The sequence below is a fragment of the Bradysia coprophila genome, unplaced genomic scaffold (assembly GCF_014529535.1).
Source record: "Bradysia coprophila strain Holo2 unplaced genomic scaffold, BU_Bcop_v1 contig_232, whole genome shotgun sequence".
Lineage (NCBI taxonomy): Eukaryota > Metazoa > Arthropoda > Insecta > Diptera > Sciaridae > Bradysia > Bradysia coprophila.
In genome coordinates, this window is record NW_023503493.1 from 15,164,679 (window position 1) to 15,188,078 (window position 23,400).

General features: G+C 33.4%; 3 protein-coding genes and 1 long non-coding RNA gene across 6 annotated transcripts in view; all 4 read left to right on the top strand.

The window, feature by feature from the left end:
• Positions 1-8,018: 8,018 nt before the first annotated feature.
• On the top strand, positions 8,019-9,421 carry LOC119076903 (kelch-like protein 41b). Its single transcript, XM_037183918.1, has 2 exons — positions 8,019-8,923; positions 8,992-9,421. The coding sequence occupies exons 1-2, from the start codon at positions 8,097-8,099 to the stop codon at positions 9,296-9,298; spliced, it is 1,134 nt and encodes a 377-aa protein (XP_037039813.1). The 5' UTR covers positions 8,019-8,096; the 3' UTR covers positions 9,299-9,421.
• Positions 9,422-11,363: 1,942 nt separating this feature from the next.
• On the top strand, positions 11,364-19,197 carry LOC119076921. Its single transcript, XR_005087720.1, has 3 exons — positions 11,364-11,375; positions 14,082-14,087; positions 18,982-19,197. It is a non-coding gene; the product is annotated as an uncharacterized LOC119076921 (long non-coding RNA).
• Positions 17,790-18,864, top strand: LOC119076906 (seminal metalloprotease 1-like). Its single transcript, XM_037183923.1, has 4 exons — positions 17,790-17,944; positions 18,003-18,259; positions 18,320-18,652; positions 18,734-18,864. The coding sequence occupies exons 1-4, from the start codon at positions 17,851-17,853 to the stop codon at positions 18,827-18,829; spliced, it is 780 nt and encodes a 259-aa protein (XP_037039818.1). The 5' UTR covers positions 17,790-17,850; the 3' UTR covers positions 18,830-18,864.
• A 2,329-nt stretch (positions 19,198-21,526) lies between the features above and the next one.
• Positions 21,527-23,400, top strand: part of LOC119076922 (sodium bicarbonate cotransporter 3) — a 39,718-nt gene continuing 37,844 nt past the window's right edge. For 2 of the 3 annotated variants that reach the window (XM_037183943.1, XM_037183946.1), the window contains exon 1: positions 21,528-22,267. The gene's annotated coding sequence lies outside the window, so the exon portion shown is untranslated. Of the gene's footprint in view, positions 22,268-23,400 lie in introns of all 3 variants that reach the window. The other variant, XM_037183940.1, reaches the window with a different exon arrangement.

Consider the following 23,400-nt stretch of genomic DNA (forward strand, 5'->3'; position numbering starts at 1 on the left):
TGTTAACTATTCATTGTGTGGAATTGTAACTTACGAGAATGCTATTTACAACATTTGTTGCCTCAGCACATTTCGTCGGTAGACAAAGAACCTTATCCGCATATTTAATTATAATCCACGAAATGTTCAAAACACAATTTTCGAAAATATTTTATTACATTTCCCACGATTTCCTGCACCCACACACACACCTGCACAAAAGAGCACTTACAGCGATGCTAACAATATTTCCTACCCGATTTTCCTTAAGAAATTCTGTTTATTTTATGCATAGACTATATTTTATTGTGTTTAGGTAACGTTCCTTTTTGAACATTCATATGTTGGCTGTGCATGGAAAATAAATCATAGAAAAATGTACGGCAAATATAATGTAAGTTGTAAATTGAATGCATTTTTGCTCGTTCCATACAATTCCGCATGTTGGTTTGCCGTATATATGCACAATAAAAATCAACATTTTAAACTTTACATTAACCTTGCGAAATAAATCTTGGTATGTTTGACTATAGATTTCAGTGGCCAAGCACGTAACACATTCTTTTTTAGAGTTTAAAATTTAAGATTTTTTTTGGGGGACAGAAGACGATTTCAAAATGTTCATATTGTTAAAAATATGGTTTGCACCGGCTGCTCTGTACAAAAGTTGGTATAGTTGCTAATGCTCACATTAATAGGGTAAATAGTAACTAGTTTGATGATGTAAACAAACATGTTTGATCAAAAATGTTACCTAACATTTCACAATCGGCATGAGCAGTCATCGAGTCTATAAAATTTTATCACTTCTCAATGGGCTCATAAATGGTATTTTACATGACTAGGGATAAAAAGTAGAAAAGTAGAGTTTTCGTGTGAATTTTGTTCATCCGAGGCGAAGCCGAGGTAAATAAACTCACGAAAACGAGACTTTAAGGGTGTCGAAAGAAATGCTTGAAGCATGAAAAGTACGGTTTTCGACGCATGTAGAGGTCGAGGCTTGCCGAGACTGATAGTGACAAGTGTGTACTCTATTTTATCACGTAAGCGAAAACGAGACAACAACATAGAACTGAAGTGTAATTTTTGAATTAAACTTCTAGTTAAGTAATTTTCACAGCCGAACACCGCGCGTATGTGATAAAATCTATTACTTCATTGCCTTTATCATTACCCATATTGGCCTTTTCGAGCCAGTGCGGCACTGCGTTCATGAACTGCTATATTTAAAGAGTTTTGCCGTTTTTATTTCGATGTGCAGGTAATTGATATGCGAAGTATATCGGTCACCCTTCTTATTATTTCAAATGAGTCTGACGTAGGATCCCTAATTAATGAATATAATTAAGAATAAGCACAGAACTGGAAACAATCCATTTTTCATTTCACTCACTATGTTGATGCTAATTTGACTAAACAATCAGCTCACATAACATCCACGTATCATTTTTCCTTGTGTCGGAAAAGCGATATTGTAGTGTACTATTTGTATATTCATTTTCCGTCATAACCCAAATCCATAAATTTTATCTTATTTACGTTAACAGTACAAACCTAACTCCTTAACACAATCTGTACCATAATTCCGTGTGTAACATAACTCCTCTCGGTTATATTATATATGTCTTATAATAATAAGATTTTCTCTTTGTTTTCCTCGTCCGGGAAAACTAAACCGAGAGAACCGTATTTGCATAAAACATTATAGAAATGTACAACTTAGCGTCAAACTTTGGGTGAATTCTTGAAAAGCTTTCTTTAAAATAGTTCAAATTATGCATGTACAAATACGAAAAATTCGCTGCAAAAATCTTTAACCCCTGGAATATTTTGTTCCGAACAGCTTCAATCTCAAGTAGATATTTTAAGAATAATTTTAGTTTATGAGGTGAAATGTTGAAAATTCGTTAAGTCCTCTATCACAACTTTTGTTGTTTTCCATCCAACTTTTGGATACCAAATTGCTTAATGATCATTTTTAAATTTAGTTTACTTTGGAGCCATCCACTCAGAAATTAACATTTAATTAAAAACTTGACAAGTTTTCCAATTATAAAATTAAATTTGAAGATTTTTAGCTTTATTTTGATTGTAACTCAAGAAAAGAAACGCTCACACAGAATAGAGCAAATCCTCGAGCAAATCGAACATTTTTTTTCTTCTTACTTAATTTTCAATTTATGTGTAATCGCGTGTAATTTTTCGGTGGTCGTAAATCTGCCAATAATTTAAATTGAAAAGTTTTGAGTTTTAGCCACAGCTAGCAAAATTTTGGGGTATATCGTTTCAAATGAATTGAAACTTTGATGGTATCATTGATAATTTATTGGTTTTTGATGACAATTGTTATTTCGTACAATAAAGTTTCACTTTGCTATAATACGATTTACCATAACATTTTGACTTGATAACCCACATCCATTCGCATTTTCAAGACCATTTATATTCAAACACAAATGCAATTTTCTACTTTTCCGGTAAATTTTCCTCTTGAAATCCTAATCACTTGAGAGTGTAATAAACCACTTTCAATTTAGAATGTTTCTAATTAAGAAAACCTCGAAGGATGCGGTTTCCACATTTATATGCCATTCACGGTAACTTAATATTTCGAAATTTTCAAATAAATTGAGAAATTTGTTCATGAGAGCTCGTGATTAAGTGATACAATCAAGGGATCATCCATAAAGTACGTCAAGAAATTTAAAATTTTCTTAAAACGTCATTTCCAATGACTTTAGCAATAAATACACTGACGATATCGTAAGTATTGAGAAATGTTTAGTACTTCTTATTCGAACTAAACTTGTGATGGTTATCGTCCGTTTCCGTTTCTGCCAGTTGGATAGGATAGATCATTGCGCCAGAGTGGATATGTTATGTCTCTGGTTATTCTTTTTCTTACGTCCACGACCAATTGGTTTAATTAATGAAAACTATTTATTTTTTTGGATGCCTTTACGCAAAGATGTACGCGAGGTTTCCAATGAGATTTTGAAACTTTTCATTCATTTTTATTACCTCCACACTAAACTTATGCTCCATCACAAATTGTAAATATTATTTACATCGATATTGTTTACATCCAATTCTTGTTGGACTGAATTGCTTTATTGGAAAGTCACTGGAAAAAAATCAATTTTACCGATGCGAAATTGATAGTTCATCTGATTTTATGAATGAAATTCAGTGCTGCCATAACAGAAAAATGTGGCATTAGGTGTTGTTGTGGCGAATATTTTCCCTTACGTCACCGTTGTGTATGGTCAGTTAGTCTCTCTCTATCTCTCTCTCTCAATCTTTTTCTCTCAATCTCTCTCTATCTCTCGCGCTGTGATTTTCCGAATTATAAATTTCTGTTAAGCTAGTACTTCGGAAATATGATTGAGTTAACTCCTTCTTTTTTACTATTGCGATAGCTTATTTTGATGGTCTTTCGATAAACAATATAGTAAGAGCGTTCAGTTCCAATGCATGCTGAAAGAAACGTCTCCGCTTAAGTGTGAATCTGTGCTACATGATTGGTTACTATTTGAACTATGATTTGCTTTGCTTTATTCATTTTTCAACGTATTTTAGAAATGGGAAATTTATCGAGAAAATATCAAATAACTTTCAAGAATTCTGATTGCTTCTGTGAATGAACAAATTGCCGGAAAAATATGTCAAGCAAAATTATGGATTGGTCGGTTTAATTTCAAAATTGAAAATATAAAACTTTTTAAAACTTTAATAACATTACTTTACACGTCCGGTCCTAAAAAATAAATTTCCCAACAAAAATGTTGGATAATTTTTTGTCACTTATCACAACCATACAAATCCTGATAAAAACTGGTTCAAAACTTTAACAAGAAACATTATTTATGGTCCTTTGGGTTATATAAAAATAATCTGCTGATAGTAGCTCTGAATATAAATATTAAAATACGTGATTTTGTATGGACTAAATATTGTAAATTCCAACACGCCATCAAACATAACCCATTGTTTGCTTGCAAACAACAACAACCACCGGGAAAACACAGAATTGAAAACGCTGTTTCGGCTATTTCTTATTTTAAATCACAACACAAATAACCGAAATGTAACATTGGATATAACCATCGCAGTGCGACAACCCTAATGGAGAAATATATGAGGAAAAAAGGGAATTTTATGGAAGCACATCCGTGATATTACGATAATTTGAAGCTTTTTTTTAAAGAACTTTTCAATGACTATAGGACAATTTAATGGTTTCGGCGTTTTTTTTTATACTGTATATAGAATAAATATACATTTGCGTCGGTAGATGCCTTTTTCAGTGGGAAAGTAATGGTGATGGTTGATGAAATGAATCTTACTTTGCATTTAAATGGAAATTTTTGGAATTTAAATTTATTTTTATTTCGATTTTAAATAGAAAGTAACTTAATTTTGTGGCGGTGGTGGTGTGATGATTAAATTTGCTGAACGATGTTTACTTTTATGGCGTAAGTAAATGTAAAATGGAATATACGTAAAATAAATATTAACCCACGAGCGCAAACTATCAATGAATGGTATTTGTACGTTGAATTTTTTTTTCTTTGAAAATGCAAACCAACTAAATTTGAGAAAGCAACAAGGACGACTTAGGGCCAGATTAAGGAGTTAAATGAATTCATTGTGATGTAAAGCCTAGCCTTAAAAATTATTCTAAGAACTCTACATTCTTTGCATGATCCTTGAGTAACAAGAAATATAAGTCACATCATCTGAGGGTTTTTCTTCTTGCAATTGTACTGATTTCATATCGCTACATTCTTTACATTTTTCTTGAGTAATAAGATTGTATCATCTGTATTGATTGAATATTCAGGGAAAACACTGTGATTTCATCGAAGAAACATTACAGCGAGGGGTAAATCACTGATTTTATGACAAGTATTATATGGGATTATACGGGATTATATGGGATTATTTGGTGATTATATGAGAAAGTGATTACCCCCTCGCATTAAAGTTCATTCGATTGTTTAATAGACTCTGCCGTATGCCAATCAACTTTAACTAATGATGGCATTTTAAAGGTCGTCAATAGTGGTGACTTTATCACTATTTTATTTTACCGGAAACATGTACATATTCAAATAAGAGCATTTCCACCAAAAAATCGTTTTTCAAATTAACGGTCAAAATAATTTCAGTTATGTGGTGTCACTTACAACTTCACAACATGTTAAGAGTTTTCGTTTACCTGAATCGCAACATATTTTTGGATGTTTTCTTCACATTGGAAAATGGCTGAAATCACATATTTCAGGAAGTTATAAAGTGAAAAATCTTTCCGGTTTCCATTTTTTTCGTCAAAAGACGAGACGCGGGTATCTTAATTTTCAATTTGTAGTTACTTTATGCAAAAAATTGAGAGAAAGTCATTTTGGCATAGTTTATTTCGTAAATACCACGAATATAAAAAATGCCGTCGCTTCATTCGCGTTGTTTAGAAAATTAGGAACATTGTAAGTTCAGAGCAACCATGAAAGAAAATTTTCGGCGTGACTCTTCTCGTGAATGTGTACGAAATGTTTTTCTACCGAAAATCATAGTCAAATAGCTTCTAGTGGCGACACTAAATTGAAACATATTGACAATTTATTACAATTAATGTTTGGAACCATTTTTATTAGTGATGGCAATAGTCAGTATTATCTCTAAATTAGTAGAGCAAACTATTAAACAGACCATTTATTATTTCCGACACCCCACTCGTCTTATATCTTAGTTTTATATCGTATTTAATCAACTCCATTTATCTATCGTTGTAGAGAGAATAATACATACAAACGATAAGCATAACAATATATCGAATAACAATGGAAAATGTTGGGTTAATATCTTATGCCACACATTGTCCACTCATATTTGCCAGCATACAAGGCGAAAATATATAAACGAGAACTCGAACGTAATACGAAATGAATGTTATGTATGCTCTCGTAGAATTAGAAAAGCTGCAGCCAATACAAAAGAGTTTTGCTGGTAAATGACAACTATCGTTATATGTACAGTGAACTTTACACAAGTTGGCACAATCTTCCCCAAAAGAGGGTCTTACATTTTATTTGCACAGCACATAGTGGGTATGCCATTGTGATACTAAGTGTAATTGTTAATTATTTCTCACTACAGAACCGAATAAAAGAACTTAAAATGGTACACTTGCTGTGTAAATGAACAAGGTGTATTCAATTCTTATTTTTCGCTTTCACCCAGCGAGACCAACTTAAGCTCAGAGTAATTATTTCTTTTATAATTAGAACTTGTGCACTTTCCATCTTGATTTGATATCCACAATTTTATCTGGGAATCTGGGTAAAACATTTTAAAAGTTTTGGATGCTGCAGCTATTTCTTGCACTGTACATATAGCAATATTATGCGGTCACAATGACTCCACTTTTTCTTCAAGCAGTTACATGCACGAAAGATTGTGTTGGTTATAAATTTTCTGCAAATATTTGCGCAATAATTTTTTGGTTGGTGCTTGTGGGAGTGGGTGTGTGGGTGGTTCTATTCAAACTCCCCATATTGTCACCTAAATGATGTTGTTTTTTTCATCATAAAAACTGTATTGTTTTTCATCATGGCAGTATAGATGTTAACGAACGCTGGGTGCACATAACAATGGACTTCTTTGTTTTTCGTGTAATTTTGTTATTAGTAGTGTATCAAAGACCTTCACGGACTGGTATATATTTCATTAAAAAAATGGTTTTGTTTGTCGGCTTAAAAAGAAATTTAAAAAGAAGGTTTGGGATAGAGTCGTAATTATTTCATTGTTTTGTTTCAAACATTTTTTATTTAAATTAAAAGTTGCGGGAATAATGAAGAAAATCATCGTTACAGTGAAGAAAAATACGTCAAGTCAAGTCAAGTCAGTCCTTTTTAAACATGTTTAAGTACCAATACAATTCTACTGTGCCGATTACACCTCTGGAGTATAACTGTAGGTACACAACGCAAAAATGACCACATTTTTCTATTGTTCTACTGTCAACGTTGACAGGATTAGTAATAGTTATTTACGTATCTGTTGTGGACGGTATATTTTAGACAAGCGAAAGTGCGTATACAACTTTTCATGATGAAGGCCAAAATTAGGAGAAAAATTCTGTAATTTATGGCCAAGACATGAAAAGAAAATTTTGAATTAGATCTTTTTCGAGTTTCTATGTGTTTAGCCAGGATACGTCTCTTACCCACAAATACTATCAAGTTGTATCACCTCAAAATTCAACAAAACAGTTTTTTACTTGCCAACCAAAGGTCACAAGAATACTTAAAGAGAAACATGAATTCGTATCCTGTTGTAACCATTCAAACTCCAAACAGCACAAAGCATTACATGCTAATGAACACGATAACAAACTATATTTGAAAAGACAACAAGGTACCGATCTTAAGTCAAGGTCAAAAACGAAGAAAATTCGAAATTCCTTCTTTCGAAAAACATTAAAAATTACACGATTAAGTCACGTCAATCCTAAAGTACCTAAAGATACCGTCTCGTCCCGCTGAAATCTACTGAAATCTGCACTGGGGGACTCGTCAGGGACGACAATGTCGATAGTTCTGACATCATATGCGTTCTTTGGTTTGGGGAAAAATTCTAAATAAACTCTTTGGAAAACAGAAACCGAAACAGCAACAGGGAAACAAGAAAAAATCAAAGTACACATCATCATGCCGCCAAAACATCCATATGTTTTGTTGAATGGTGAGATTCAAAAAAGGATTTGAAGAATCAGCCAATCACAAGTATTTTGTAATTGTTTTTGAGGTATTTGTCAAAATATTTCTTTCTCTTGTTATGATGCGAGCGAGAGGATCGACGACCAGTTTAGTAGGTTTAGTATAACTCGCCTAGGTATCTATCCCCTAAAAACACTTTCATTACATCGTGAGCGAAACTGACCGAAACTAGGTAAAAGAATATTCGTTTCTGAACGTAATCTAAGAGCGCGTCAGCAATTCTTCGATAAATGTTGAATCGTTAAATACTAATGACGTCTCTCCAAAGATTTATAGATCAAAATATCGTATTCAAATATTTTTTTGTGTGTTAATTGAAAATACGAGAAAAATAATAAAATGGAAACGAACCATATTAACAACCGGGGAAAAATGTTGCTCAAATCCAACCATCTGACTGACTGTAGTTTCTATTTTCCGGAAAGTAAAGTCCAACTTAAATCAAATAAAACTTTGCTTGCCTTTGCATCTCCAATAATGGATGCAATGTTCTTCGGCAATTCTGCTTTTGTAGAAGCAGAGACGGCCATCGTCGAAATACATGACATCGATGTGAATGTCTTCGAAAAATTCCTGCTTTGGATTTATGCTAAGGAATTGGATCTTGTGGACACGGACGAGGCAATTGCTGTATACCAGGCGGCAAACAAATACGAAGTGATCGATTTAGAACTCATTTGTGAACAGTATATCGTTGCAAATGTGACTGTGGAAAGTCTTGGTTCGTCATGGAAGTTTGCACAGCTGTATAACAAAACTGATTTGAAAGAGAAAGTGATGAAGTTCATTCGACGTTATACAACTCAATTTATTGATTCGCCACAATTTCTAACGTCAGATGCGACCATGTTGCAAGCGATTCTAGAACAAGATGAATTATGGATTGCCAACGAAATGACGCTAATAAAAGCGCTGGAACGATTTGCTGAAACGAATTCTGTTGAGAGAAAGGATTTGGATGCTGCTGTGAAATGTATCCGTTTCAAGACGATTGACAAGGAAAAAATCATCAAATTCAAATCCGTTTTGCTAAGTGACGAAGAAAAGATGGCTATCGCGGCAAACATAGAGTCAGACAACGCTTCCATTGGTTACCCAGATGGATTTTCCAAATCCACTATACCTCGTTGTATGGACTACGTTCGTCTATCTGAATGCGAAGAACGGTAAGACTGAATTTTCTCTTTCAGTGAAAGGAATTCTTGTGTATTTACAACAAACATATTTTTCATAGGCTTTTGAAAAGCGTCAAAGAACTACATTACAGCGGAGAAGAAATCGATAATTACATCAATTACGATGAACGAATTTCCGAGGGTACTATTGGCCAGTTAGTATTTACTGATCTAGAGTGGTACACACACTTGAAAATAAATTCAGTTCTTCGGGATCACCTTCCGAGACAAATGGGCGAAGACAACGACAGCTACTTGACCAGAATCTTTGAAGATGACAATCCTAGAATTATTGTGGCGTTAATTTCTTGTTTGAAATCCTTCTGTTTTCCGGATTTTTTGGAGATTGAAAACTTTGTCTATTAATTTTACCTATAACTGGAGTGCTGAAATTGAAATAACCTAAACTTTGTATGTCGTCACAAATAACTATTGTCTGCAGAATGGGACATTGAACTTTTGACATTTTTTGTATTTAGATTAAGTATGTTATTGTAAACAAAAAATTGTTCTACACTATTGCCGAAATTTCAAGTTTTTTACTTTTAATTTATATTTCAATTACGACTACGACCCAAATTCAACCCAAAAGCATACCTTTTTCGTGAGAGAATTAAGAAAAAATGACATGAGAAGAAAAGAGAGGCATATAGAGACGTATAGTCTTTTTTATGTTTGACTGATCTTTGAAAATCAGAAAACAATTAATCAAAAATATAAATGTTTATAATTTTACGATAGTGTAGAATAATTTTTTGCTTAGAATAATGTTGTCTATCGAAATTATTGAAACTTCAGTCCCCCATTAAAATACCTGCGCCTTCGCTAACACCGAAACATGTTTACTCATTTTAAAAATTCATCAGAAGATTCATACCGTGCTCCCTCCTAAGAACTTGTACTGACCAAAGCTATCACCCGACGAAACTATCAACTCAATTGCAGAATGCTAATGGAGACTCTTGAATCGGGTTCAATGTATTCGGAGTGATATAAAGAAGTTTCGTTAAGTCATCAAAAGCACAAGAAATCGATGCTTATTGTAAGGAGCATGTGAACGACTAAAACCTTTAGGGATCTAGGATCCAGATGTTAATCGTAGTAGAAGAGTTTTCGCCATGACACTGCAGGTTATATGCATTCCATCTCTTCATTTCACTATCATTATTAGATCATTAGTGTAAAATCATAACCCGTCCTATTCGATTATTAAAAAAATCGATTATAATACATCCGACGAGGTGTCCTAAAACGAGCGTATAGAACTTTGTTGTCTTGCGACAAAATGCTACAAAATTACTGTCTCAAAAACGGTGTGGCTGTTGTGGTTGTGGTCTTACATTTTTCAAAACGACTTTTTTAATAGTTATTTATAACAAGGGATAAAAAGTTGAAAAGTAGAGTTTTCGTGTGAATTTTGTTGATCCGAGGCGAAGCTGAGGTCAATAAACACACGAAAACGAGACATTTCAATTTTTATCCAGAGTTATGTAATGGATGCTTCTGATCACTGCCTATGTTTAAGAAAATGTTTTCTCGAAATTTCTTGTTTTTTCTATATTTTCTAAAATTTTCACTAATTTTCTTGAAAAGCTTTTTCGAGAAAATTTGCGAAAATCCATGAAAATCAAGAAAATTCGAGAAATTTTTTCTAAAACATAGGCAGTGCTTCTGATACTTAAACCAAATTTCTTGTTTTCCCTAGATGTGTAATAAGCCACTTTCGACCCTAGGGAAAACAAAAGCATGAAAAAAGATATTATAAAAAGTAGAATTTTGAAGTAAATTAATATTTTAACGATAAGGAGCATATCATGGACAAGACGTAACTAACAAATTTTAAAATATTATTTTTATAAGTGCCTGCAATATTTTCAACGTTTTAAACACTGTTAACACATTTCAGTGACATTAGGCCGAAAATCTACTTTTTTGTTAACCAAATTTATCAATCCTTTTCAAATTATGAGCTTTGTTTGATTGCCCGCTGTCGATTTAGTGTATTGACCATATAATTTACGTTTTTGCACACTTTCATCAATGTTTGTAGCGAGTGGAAAATCACAAAATCACCTTCGGCGAACTTTGACACACAAAAGTATTTTTCAGGTTTTTTTTTCTGGTAATAATTTCTCTTATATCTAGAGACTAGATTAACATATAGAACTAAATTTCTGTGTTAGCTTATTCAACCGTAAAAATTCGATCTAATAGACCCAAAACGACGCAATTATTTAACATTCGGCTATTCATCTGTTATCGCTTCGGACGACAAAAATAATGACAAGCTCTGGGTAATATGGCACTTTATATCGAAAAATTCATGTTCAAAAAATTGAAGTACAAGATTTGAAATCAACCTATCAAAAATACTTTGATCGATTGAACTAATAGACCCAATAATAATACTGGTCGTGGTCATATGTAACAGGTTAAAGAAAAAGTTTCTTCCATAAAATGATCGGACGGACCTTCTGAGTTGAGCCTGAGTCCGGTTGAACCTTTCGAAAAGTAGATGTTTTTGTAAAAACGCTACACCCTAATTTACATGTAAGAAGACAATTTTGGTAGGTAAAAATGTGTTGAAACTTACAACAGCTCACATTGAAGTGAACTCGCAATAAAATAATTCTGCGATACTGCGGATTCTTTCGATTTTATCGTTACTCCCTAAAATTCCGAAAGTGGAAAGTCATCTATTTTCATCAAAACGCACATAACATTAGACAGTGCTTTGCATTAATAAATAATCCATTTTCTTGTGATGATCATTAAAGAAGCAACCAGAACAGTATACAGCTTTAGAATTCAAAATAATGGAAATTAAACATTCAAACAAATCTTAATGGTTTGTATCTTCTTTTCGTCAAAAGCAAGCTCTCTGTTTTTTTTTGTTAATTACAGTATAGAAATTATACAAATGGGATATCATAATGATTCACGAAACATAATAATGTGCCTCGGAAAATAAAAATTTCGTACACTTTTATGTAAATAACGGTAACCGGCGGAGATTATGTCGATAAAGATGGAGAGAAATTTGAATAAAATCTCGCTGTTATGTATCCATCCATTCGGAATGAAGAATTTATGGATGACTTGCTGTATTGGTAACGACTGGCTGTTATCCGAATTCATTTTTACCTATTTTTTGAGACTAACGTCCATTGGAAGGGTCCTGCGAAAAAAAAACTTCTACTTAGGCGTTGAAAGTTCGACAACGTCTTAACGAATTAAAACTTTATTCAATGTGAATGAGGACTGTCTATTCGAGATAAGGTGGCATTAATGTTTCACAATTATTGTGTAAAGTTTCCGTTAGGCTTCTGGCAAAAAATTTTGAGATCCTCTTTTTTAGGTTATTAAGCTAATTTACGTATAAGAAAGAATATTCTGAAATCTTTTGCATCTGGCTGATAAATCTGTTAATGAAAGCAAGAACTACTAGGCCCCACCTCTTGGGTGGGTCAGGACCCTTAACTGGCTTTTTTCTATAATTCCAGTCTTAGTTTTCTAACCATTTTTAAATGAGATCACAAAATTAAAGTCACATGAAAAGGTGATGTCTCTTTTATTCAGAAAACAGCAGTCATCACATGCTTCATTTTACTCATATTTATTTAATTTCCTGAAGAAACAAAAAGAGCTATGAGTTGCTGGCCCAGCGAGCGATGTTTTGCTATTTTGCTCTATTACGAGTCTTTTTTATCGTCTCCAAAAAAGCGCTATGAGTGTCAAATAACAGAAAACATACAAAGCATACGCTATGAGTGGAAGATCCAGCGAGGTACGTTTAAGACCTAATATGAGTCTCCTATATAGTCTACTAAAAGCGTATTTCCCGCCTACCTCTTGAAAAAATATAACTCGTGTGAATTACGGCCCTCGCTTCGCTCTGGCCGCAAAGTTCACACTCGTTCAAACATTTTACGAACGAAAAAAATTCTTTTAAGAATACAGAATTCAACCAAAAATTGTCGTCTATTCCAGATTACTAGTCCAATTAAATTCCAATGTTCGAGTTTAACCACTTGAATTACGCTACTGGTCGAAATTGATTTTTGATACCTCTTGAATTACTCGAGCTATCGGTTTCTCAAGCAAGCAAGCAAAAACTCTTTTGGGAAGTACTTCTTAATTGTTAGACCAGAAATCCAGAATTTCACAACTCGTCAAATAAGAAATTTTTCTGGAAATCCGTTGCAAAAATGTCGTCGTATAACAAGTTATGTTTACAATTACTCCAAACTCACTACTCCAATATCATTCTCTGTCAATTAAAACAAAACATTTGAAAATCTGGTAAAAATTACTCAAGTTATCGCGCAGTAACAAGAGAAAGCGTCTATGTAGAATTTCTCCCATCTCGTTGTTCGAACATTATCCATCTGCAAACTCAGCCTCAAGAGTTTCAATCTTCGTCGATTAAAACAAAATCTTTGAAAATCGGATAAGAATTATGGAAGTTATCGCGGTAACAAGTATAAAAATCTCTTGAGAATTACTCCCATCTCATTACTCCAATATTGCCCATCTACGAACTTAACCTCATGATTTTCATTTTCTGTCGATTAAAACCATAATTTTGAAAATCGGTAAAGAATTACTCGAGTTATCGAGTCCAAAAGGAAAAGCGTCTATGTAGAATTTCTCCCATCTCGTTGTTCTAACATTATCCATCTGCAAACTCAACCTTAAGAATTTCAATCTTCGTCGAACAGCACAAAAAAATTGAAAATCTGATAAGAATTAGGGAAGTTATCGCGGTGACAAGGAATAAAATTCTCTTAAGAATTACTCCCATCTCATTACCCCAATATTGCCCATCTACGAACTAAACCTCATGATTTTCATTCTCCGTCGATTAAAACCAAAATTTTGCAAATCGTTAAAAAATTACTCGAGTTATCGAGTCCACAAGTGTACGGACGTTTTCTGTATTTAACGTTTTTTGCCAATGTAGAACATTTTCAAAATATCAAAGTGAACTTAGCGTTACGGACATTTAAGGGTATTTTCTTTCATAATACCCTGACTTTCAGTCAAGGGAACAATTAGTGATAAACAGTTGGCACTGTAATCTTATGTAGCAAAACCTATGTAAAAACTAAGGAAGTACAAGATCTGCTGAAAACATTTCGTTCATAAGTAATATGTGAATTTCCATGAAAATAACATTTGATCCCTTCTAGATTTTAAATTAGTTGTAGGCAAAATAAGAAATAACATCGCCATGAAGCGTTTTATTCCTGCATGCGTAGTTAACATTGCTTGCGTTTAGAAATTGAGAATCATTCGAAAAAAAAACTCAACATAAACTTCGAAATGGCCCAACGAAGCGGATTGTCGAAAGAAACTCTTCAGGATTTTATCTTCTGCCACAATTTGTTTTGTTCCATTTTTCGCAGCTATTGGATTAGAAGAAATCTCAACCGACAAAAACCAAACATTTCGATTTTCCCTCATTTTTTCCGGTATCGTAAAAAGAATTGGCGGCAAATAGATAACTCGTTTTTATACTTACTTAAAATACAAAAAGAGAAATTCGAACACAAAAACGAGTAGCGTCAATGTTACATGAGAAAAGCTTATCAACGGAATGTGAAATAATATGAAAAACAAAAATTGGAATACAGCGACTGCGACATCAAGATTTGTATATTACATAGAAATTCGTTATACAGCTCAAGCTATCCCCGTAAGTACATCAAAGCATTGTTACCATAGCGATTATCAAACTGTTTACATTTAATCAATAAACGTAAAACATTGTACGTCCGTAAAGCGGATTGACAGGGGGTCGCCAGGTAATATAATAAAGGAAAGAAATTTTTATTAATCAAATTGATTATACGCACATACTATACGCGCTTATAACCAACAGCCTGAAGCACACAAAAAATCAATTCAATTGAACTATAAAAATACATTAAATTTTTTCTAAAGTCAATCACATCTATACACAATACACATTATAACCAAATTACTCACCGACAATATCAAATCCAATTGATGTATCGTATATTCCCTTTTATTTGAAATCCAAATCAAATATCGTAATTTATGTTTGCACGCAACACATAACCACAAAAAATTCACATAAAAATGAATATTATCGATCAACAAAAAGCTCAACGGCAACCGAAAAAGAATACTGTAGAACACTTTTTAACCTTTATTCTGTGATGTATATATTACTACTCTCCGTTATGTGCTGTCGAAATATTCAGTGTGTGTATATATCCACAAGCTTCCCGAAATTGCTTTTTATTTGCAATTCACTCAAACGGGATATAACAATTGAAAACTTCTTTATTTTTCTCGTAACGGTTATAAGTTACCGAACTCCCTTTCGCAACATAACACTGAACTCCAACACATAAAACACAAACGTGTAGCCGCACGTATTATTGATATGACTAATCAGACATGAAACACCGATATTTCTGCTAAATTCTCTCGATTTTGTGTATTTGACTGTACAAATCGAAACGGAAGAAAAATGAAAATTCTGACGAATATATGGAAATCACTTTTATAATTGCCACGAAATTTGCACAGAATTTTCCTATATATTTCGTTGCATGCGATTTTAATTAGCACAGGATGGTTGGATACAATTTAAACTCTATAGTCAATAAATAATCTCGTCGTTGAGACTCTTTAAACTACAGTATATGTAGGTTGAAATATACAGTCATATGACAAGAGGTCGTGTGCAATGATTTCACTATTAGTTCAGGGAAACTAACACCGGCGGAAGTCAACACAAGACTGTTTTAAGTTTATTTCTTGCAAAGAGAAAGGTTGAAGCTTTTTTAAATCATAACTTTTTCCTATACACAATATTTGAGAGAGTATAGAAAAGGATTGGTGGTGTGTGCTGGTGTGTGAGCGCATGGCAAAAAGAGATGATTATATGGTGAGACGTAACAACGGTTTTATATTTATGGAGTGGAAAAGCGTATTTGAAGGAATGAATCCCATGGGCAAAAAGGAGTCAAAGCATACACATATTTGTTGAAGCCGTGAAAATGGGCTTTATGAGCTGAATAATTTATCGAGAAAGGGATATACGTATACAATATGAACTTTTTTTCTGTGTTGAGTTTGATGTGTTGGGGCAGTCATGGTGAAAAGATACACAAATATTTAGTTTCGTTCATGTGTATGACGACGGAGTTGCGTGCATAAACATGTAAATGATTATTAAAGTAATCACAGACAGCGGTGGATAAATAAACATACATCTTCGCCTAAACTTCTATGAATTTGGACGAATATTAAAATGACTACCACGAATGTGTTCCAACAGATCTTTTGATATAAGTTCATCCTATAAAATTGCATATACCTGCAACATACTCGGTCATTTGTGGCGCCTTTTATGCAATCTACTATAAAAGGGGTCTCGATGTCTGCGAATGCAAATAATTCGCCGAACTGTATTTTAGAGACAAATGAATTCTATCGATCATTTTCATTGAATTGTAAATTTCTACTTTATATACGAGCGAAAGACAAACAGCTATTCATTGACAAACATAAGCAATGAATTCTGTTCCAGACTAGTAGTCTCTTATTTAAAAAAACATGTTTAAATCAAGTAAAGGATTTTATTGCCTGCTCCATGCGAAATTTAGAATACATTGGATGCTACTGATGTGTAATTCATTAATTTAGAAAAAGCCTTGGGATACTCACAGACTAACTCGTGTTTTTTTCCTAGGAATCCTAGGTGTGATATTACTGCATCAGTTTTCTATATTCTAAACTATTTATTCCTTTTTTATTATTGATTTTTGAAAATTTTAAGTGTACATGAGACATTGTTTTACAAATCAAAAATATTCTAAACTCTTCCCTTTTCTATTCTACCGTTGCTTCGCTATTTCAAGCAAGATGTAGTTGGAATAACTTGATGTCTGCATAATGTCAACATAATTAAATTTTTACTGGACGAATTATAGTCAACAGTTATTGGAATGACATGGGGTGAAAGTAAAAATGCAAGAGTTGCGCTGACATTATATTTTACTAAAATCCGCTAAATTTAATTACTTTTCTGGTAATAATATACCGACACTGGGTGATTGCAACGACATCTTGCTTGAAATAGCAGAGCGACTTTATAATATAAAACGAGAAGATTTAGAATATAGCAAATTCAAGTCGTAATACTGTCGCTCTATTGTAATATTATCGCTCTAAAAGTTGACAAGCATCGGGTATAGGTTTGTTCCAAGGCCATATGAATTGTCAAATTTCATCCATATAACCATAACCTCAATAATACCTCTGTGTAAATCGCGTAGGCGACGTTGGTCGATTTGTATGAAATATCACGTAAGCGACGTTGCTATGGATGAAATTGTCGTTCTTCGGGTTGTCAAAGTTCGTGTTTATAGTTACTTGGAACAAACCTATCGGGTATACAATAATAAAATCTTTGAACACATTATCCAGATGCTTTTTTGTTTTTGCCTTTCACTTGTCACATACGGCTATTCATCTGTTCTGGATAACGACTACAAAAATAATGTCAAGTTCTGGGTAATATGATCTTTTATATAGTAAAATACATGTCAAAAAAATTGAAGTAGAAGATTTGAAATCAACCAATTAAAAATACTTTGATCGATGGAAGAAATCCCAGCTAACAGTTTCCGGACTATAATACTGGTCTATGCTTGACGTCTCAGATTTACTTATCAAAGTGAGACCTGATTTGTTTGATTACACTTGGACAAATGTATCTGGAAAGCTGAAGCGCGCCTGATAAACGAAGTGGAAACTGCTGAATAATCGTATTTCGATAAGAGAAAGATTATTTTCCGAAAATAAATTATCTGCAGTAGACCGCTTCTGTACAAATCAATTCAGTCTTATTGTATTCAAACCGAAATAAGGCTAGTAAAATGAAGGTTGCCGCAATTTTAGTTGTACTAACGTTGGCTCTGGTTCATTCCAGTCCGATATTCCAAGAAAAACGAGATTTCACTGCCGAGAATGGTGCCTAGAACATTTTGGTCTAAGTGTTTCATACATTTAATTGTTCCTTCCATTTCAGATGGGGAGTTGAATGATAAATTTCAAGGGGACATTATTTTAACGAAAGAACAAGAAGAGCAACTATTCGGATTGAAGCGAACCGGACTTGTAAATGAAAATTATCGATGGCCAAACAACACGGTTGTATACGAAATTAGTTCGGAATTCGAACAGGATCGTGTAGAGTCCATCGAGTTGGGCCTGGCACGTATCGAAGAGGTGACATGCATACGATTCGTCAAACGAACAGACGAAGTAAATTATGTGTTCGTGACGGTAATTGGCAGATGATATTTTCTTTTACATCGACAACATTTTAATATTAAAATTAATTAGGCCAACAATGCTGGTTGCTCGTCTAATGTGGGATTCTTGAACAATGGCATGCAACGGTTAAATCTAGAACCGGGCGATTTTTGCTTTAGAATTGGAACAATTATTCATGAATTTTTGCACACGTTGGGTTTCTATCATATGCACAGCGCCACTGAACGGGACGATTATGTCACTATAATGTGGGATAACATTCAACCCGGTACTGAGTCTAACTTTAATACATATGGAGCCGATCGTATAACCAACTTTGGTGTGGAATATGACATTTTGAGTGTGATGCATTACAACGCTTACAGTGCCACTAGGAATGGTTTCGCAACCATTGTGCCACATGTAAGTTTTATTTGTATAATCAGCACCAAGCACCATCTTGTGTATCAATTTTTCTTCAAATTATCTTGTCATTTCTTACAGGATATATCATTGATCGATGAAATGGGACAACGAACGGGACTAAGTCCGAAAGACATTGCCAGAATAAATAGAATGTATTATTGTGAAGTAGTGTGAGCTAAATTCAATAAAAACGCATGCAACTAAACACATCTGCTATCCACTTTCCCAAAACTTTTGGTAGTGACCTGTTTATACAGCAAAATATATGTTACCACAAATGTGTAAAGACACTAGACCGATACCGTAAACAACTTCAATACAAACAGATTCAATGGTTGTGATACGCCATGCCATTTATAAGTAGCTTTTTTCAAAAATTTGTGACATTTATTGCTACTAATTGATTAGGTTGGTTAAGTATCCACTGATAATGAAGAGTGGTGCCGCCTGATTGATGATGATTTATTGTGAATATCTTATCTAAAAAAACGTGTAAATAATAGGTGTCCTCCTAATTCAATGGGAAAACAATGAACCATTTTTGCATTTCCGATGAAATCGATTAACGAAAGTTCTGTCATTTTCCTTAAATTAATGAAAGGCAAGAACCAAACAAAGACCACCACAATACAATCCGTCATAAGCAACCACAGCCAAAGGTACAAAAAATCATCAAAACAATCACACTCTAATATGTGAATTAAACATCCTTTTGCCCTTCTTTTTCCCATCTTCCTTCACGTTTAGAGGTGCACACACCACCAGAGGAATTGCGTTTAGGAACATGACATCGTTCTACACCACCGGTAACTTTTTGACCGGCGCTCAACTCTAATCACGTTAAATGAATTTTGTTAATCCAACTATCGAATGAAGATCGAGCTGTTTCGGCCTCGGGAATCGACTGCGAGGTCTGCTCTGTGTGTAAAGATTATCGGAAAATCAGTTAGTTTGAAGTTTTCTTTCTTCATTTCATGTGGTCATGCGAGTCGTTAGATTGACACAGTACTGTGTTACTTGTTTCCATGAAAAACAACGAAATTACCAATTTATGAATATTTGAATAGTTGGCAAAATTTGTTCAGCTTTGCATTTAATTTTGAATCTTGAACGAAATCATATGCCTGCATTCACAATATTTGGCTATGCATATTTATACAAGGAAAACATAGCAAATTTATTCAGTGTTTTAGTATTATTTTCGAATCGAAAATCGTAATCTTATTCCAGAAGGTTTTTTTTTGTGTATAATTGATATAGTGGATTTTACTTGAAATGAAGAGAATCACTTCACCAGTGGTCCTCGATCACAAGAAGTTGTATATGCAGTCTTTAATGCCGATTGCAGGTGTGGTGCAGCGAATAAAAGGTATCAACTCTATCAGATAATCGCTTTTATCGCACTGTATTTAAACAAGAATAGAATTATTAGTCTTAACTTCAACAGTTTTAGTAATACAATCAATTCACACAAAAAGCGAACCTTTTCATTTCATCTGTTAGCGACAAAAATGCATGTTAAAAGAAATGAAGTAAAAGATTCCCCATCATCTTATCGAAAATTGTTGAAGCAAAAGTAGTAAAAGAACCGCTAATAATACTGCTGGGATACTTGCCCTCTCTGAGAGGTTAATTGGTTAATTCACAATATATACACAAGTTTTCTTACAAATAGCAAGCTTATTACAATAAATAATAATCATAACAGAAACACCAAATCTTTAAATTCATTCAACATTTATTCTCCAATATAAGAGAACACTGGATAGAATGCAACATTAGTTTTTGTCGTAATTGTCGATAAAAGATTACTAGCCGTGGCTAACAAGTTAACAGAACGCCCTCTATTGTGAATACGCTGCACGAAGCATGTTATCAAGTTTATATCGAAGCTTTTTAGAACATTTTAGCCATGCCAACATTCATAGAAACGAACTTGCGGTTTTCATAGGTGAGTTTTCGAAAATTTCCATTGAAAATATTTAAATGATTATTCATATCTCGTATGCCGGTGTTGATTTTGTGTTTTTGGTTTGAATTTTCACGAAACATCTCTTATGTTAAAAGTGAAACATTTTCCGTAATTTTGTTTTAAAGGCGAAAACAAGCTTTCGTCATTTTGGAATTAATGCAAAAGAAAGGTTTCTTCTTTCTTAAAGCCAGTCTTTGAGCTACGAGCATAATCAGGAAAGCAAAGCGGAAATTAGACATCATCTGTCACCGACAACAACTGCAACAAAAAAAATGAGCTCTGGCTAAACGTCTTTTATAGCAAAGTAAATGTTAGAACAAATGATGTAAAAGATTATATTTCAAACTATTAAAAATAGTTAAACAAAATCAGGTGTGAGATTCGAAAATGTCCTAATCATAGACAGTCTGTGGCGGGCTAATGAACTTGCAGTAGCATTTAATTAAACTCTCTAAATAAATAAATGGAATGCAGATGATAAGCGCGAGGTGGAATGTCAGCACGTATAAAAAATGATTTCATTACCACCGGTGAATTTGCGAAAATTTTGATATGATTTTTGCGGTGTTTCAACCTGCAATTACAGATTCATACGAAAAATATGTTCAGGTCTCATAAATAATATGCTTCCTGAAACTTCATTTCTCGCACCATCAACAAATCTAATATTACATCCAAATTTAAACATTGTAAGACATTCTTCTCTCTTTTATGTTATATGTGTTACCTCGTACGTACAAAATAATTTTGCACAAAACTATCAATTTGATACGATCAATTCATTTTCGAACACACATGCGCATTACAATCGGACACGGAAACACGATAAAATACCGAAGTCTGTCATATTTTCTGTTCCCTATATAATAAGCAATTCCCAGCTTTTATTATTCAATCGCATACGTCTCGGTAGTCTTGTTTCAGAGTCGTTACAGAGATATGTTTTTGGTTCGATCAAAAAGCTTCTTTGTTATACTTCTGTTTCTTTTCCATATTAAATTAATAAACAAAAACGTTGCCCATAGTTCAATTTTAGTTCAATAAAATCTAGGGATTAAGTGTTTAGCATCATTGCTGGATATTCGTTAAGTTTGTTTTTTATAGTGAAATTAAATGTGGCTTGGTTAATGGTTTTGTGTCTTCACATTATCTCTTTTTATTGAGAAAAGAACTGTCACACGAATGCAGATTGAGTGTAAAAAGATTTTTTTTTTATTGTGTGACAAAAATAAATCGATAAATGTGTTTTACCAACAACAACAACAATCACATTACAAAGGTGATCTACAAAAATTATATTTAAATTCAATTAAACCTTGTCGGATGACAAATAAAATGTTCTAAACGGATTGTGAACGTATTTTACTTGTGCTTTGATTGTATGTTTACGGTGAATAGAAAAATTATGTTTTTAATCAAATCGTTGACAGAAGTTTTATGGTGTACCAGCGTAGGCAATAGTAAAAATTAAAGAAAAACTTTAGATTTGAAATCAATAGAATTTGTTGTGTTTACGTTTAAAGTTCAAGTGTGTAATAGTGTTAACTCGGTTATGTTACGGTGTGATTTAACAATGATACCAGCTTAAACCAGAAAGGAGTGAAGAATAATTTATTTGGGGCATCGAAACTGCTATTTCGGTAAGTTGACCAATTGTTTGTTTTACCCTTGAAAAGCCATGCAAATTCGATGAAATTCCGATGATTTCGGTTTATTTTAAAGCGTTTGAGGATTTCTCACAATTTTATTTAAAAAATAAATAAATTTCTGACCGATCGATTCACTACCAAGGATGGACAAATTTAGTTCAAATTAAGCTAATTGAAGACAATTCCTAATATTGAAGTCATATATTGTTGAAAGTCTAATGTGAAGCTTTACTAATGCTTAAAGTGGGTTACCATAGCAGACGTACATGATTGAATAAACATTCTTTTACTCAATTGTAGTTCTTAACAACTAAACACATTATACCAAATATTTATGATTCGTTCAGCTGTAACGGTCAAGGATTTTATCTCAGTTTGAGTCTGAGGAAAAACCTTCATTTTGTAAGTTTGGAAATACAATGACACTCCCCAAACTTTCTGTCTTCATTCATTTGTTACTCAACCATTCATAGCTCGTTCAATGGTAAAGGTCAAGGACTTTCTTTAAGTTCAATTCTGAGAAAGAAAAAACCTTCATTTGGAAAGCTTTCCTAGCAATGCAAAGACACTCCTCCTGAGCCATCTCTCTTGATTTCTGTTCGAGTAAATTTTCTTCTTTGTGTGTTACGGTAAATTGATTATGATGAATTACTTGACACTCGCCATGTAAGCATAAAATGACTGCATATGGGCATTTTAACCATACAAAGCATGTCAGGGTGATTTTGTGATCGATTTAAGATTCATGTAACAAAGAAAAAAATGTGCAACTTATGTGTAATACATCATTGAACCACTTATCGAGTTGTTGGTTGAGGTGTCTGCAAGGGCAATGTAAGTCAATTAGTGTCGGTTCTGATTTTAATGAATAATGTTGAACAAATGTAACTAGCCCTAATTTTGACCGTTTTTATCTCAGCACAAGATGTCACATTCCGGTCCTCCAAAATAGATAATTTGAAAGAAATCAACATTTTCCGTTACGGATGCTGAAACCCTTTTACTTTACACACCAAAAAATAAACTCATTCAATGAATTTACGAGGCCGTAACTTGATTCCACTTGAATGAGTTGATCCTTTTCTCGAACCTAAACGGAAAAAAAGGATAAAAGTGTAAATATA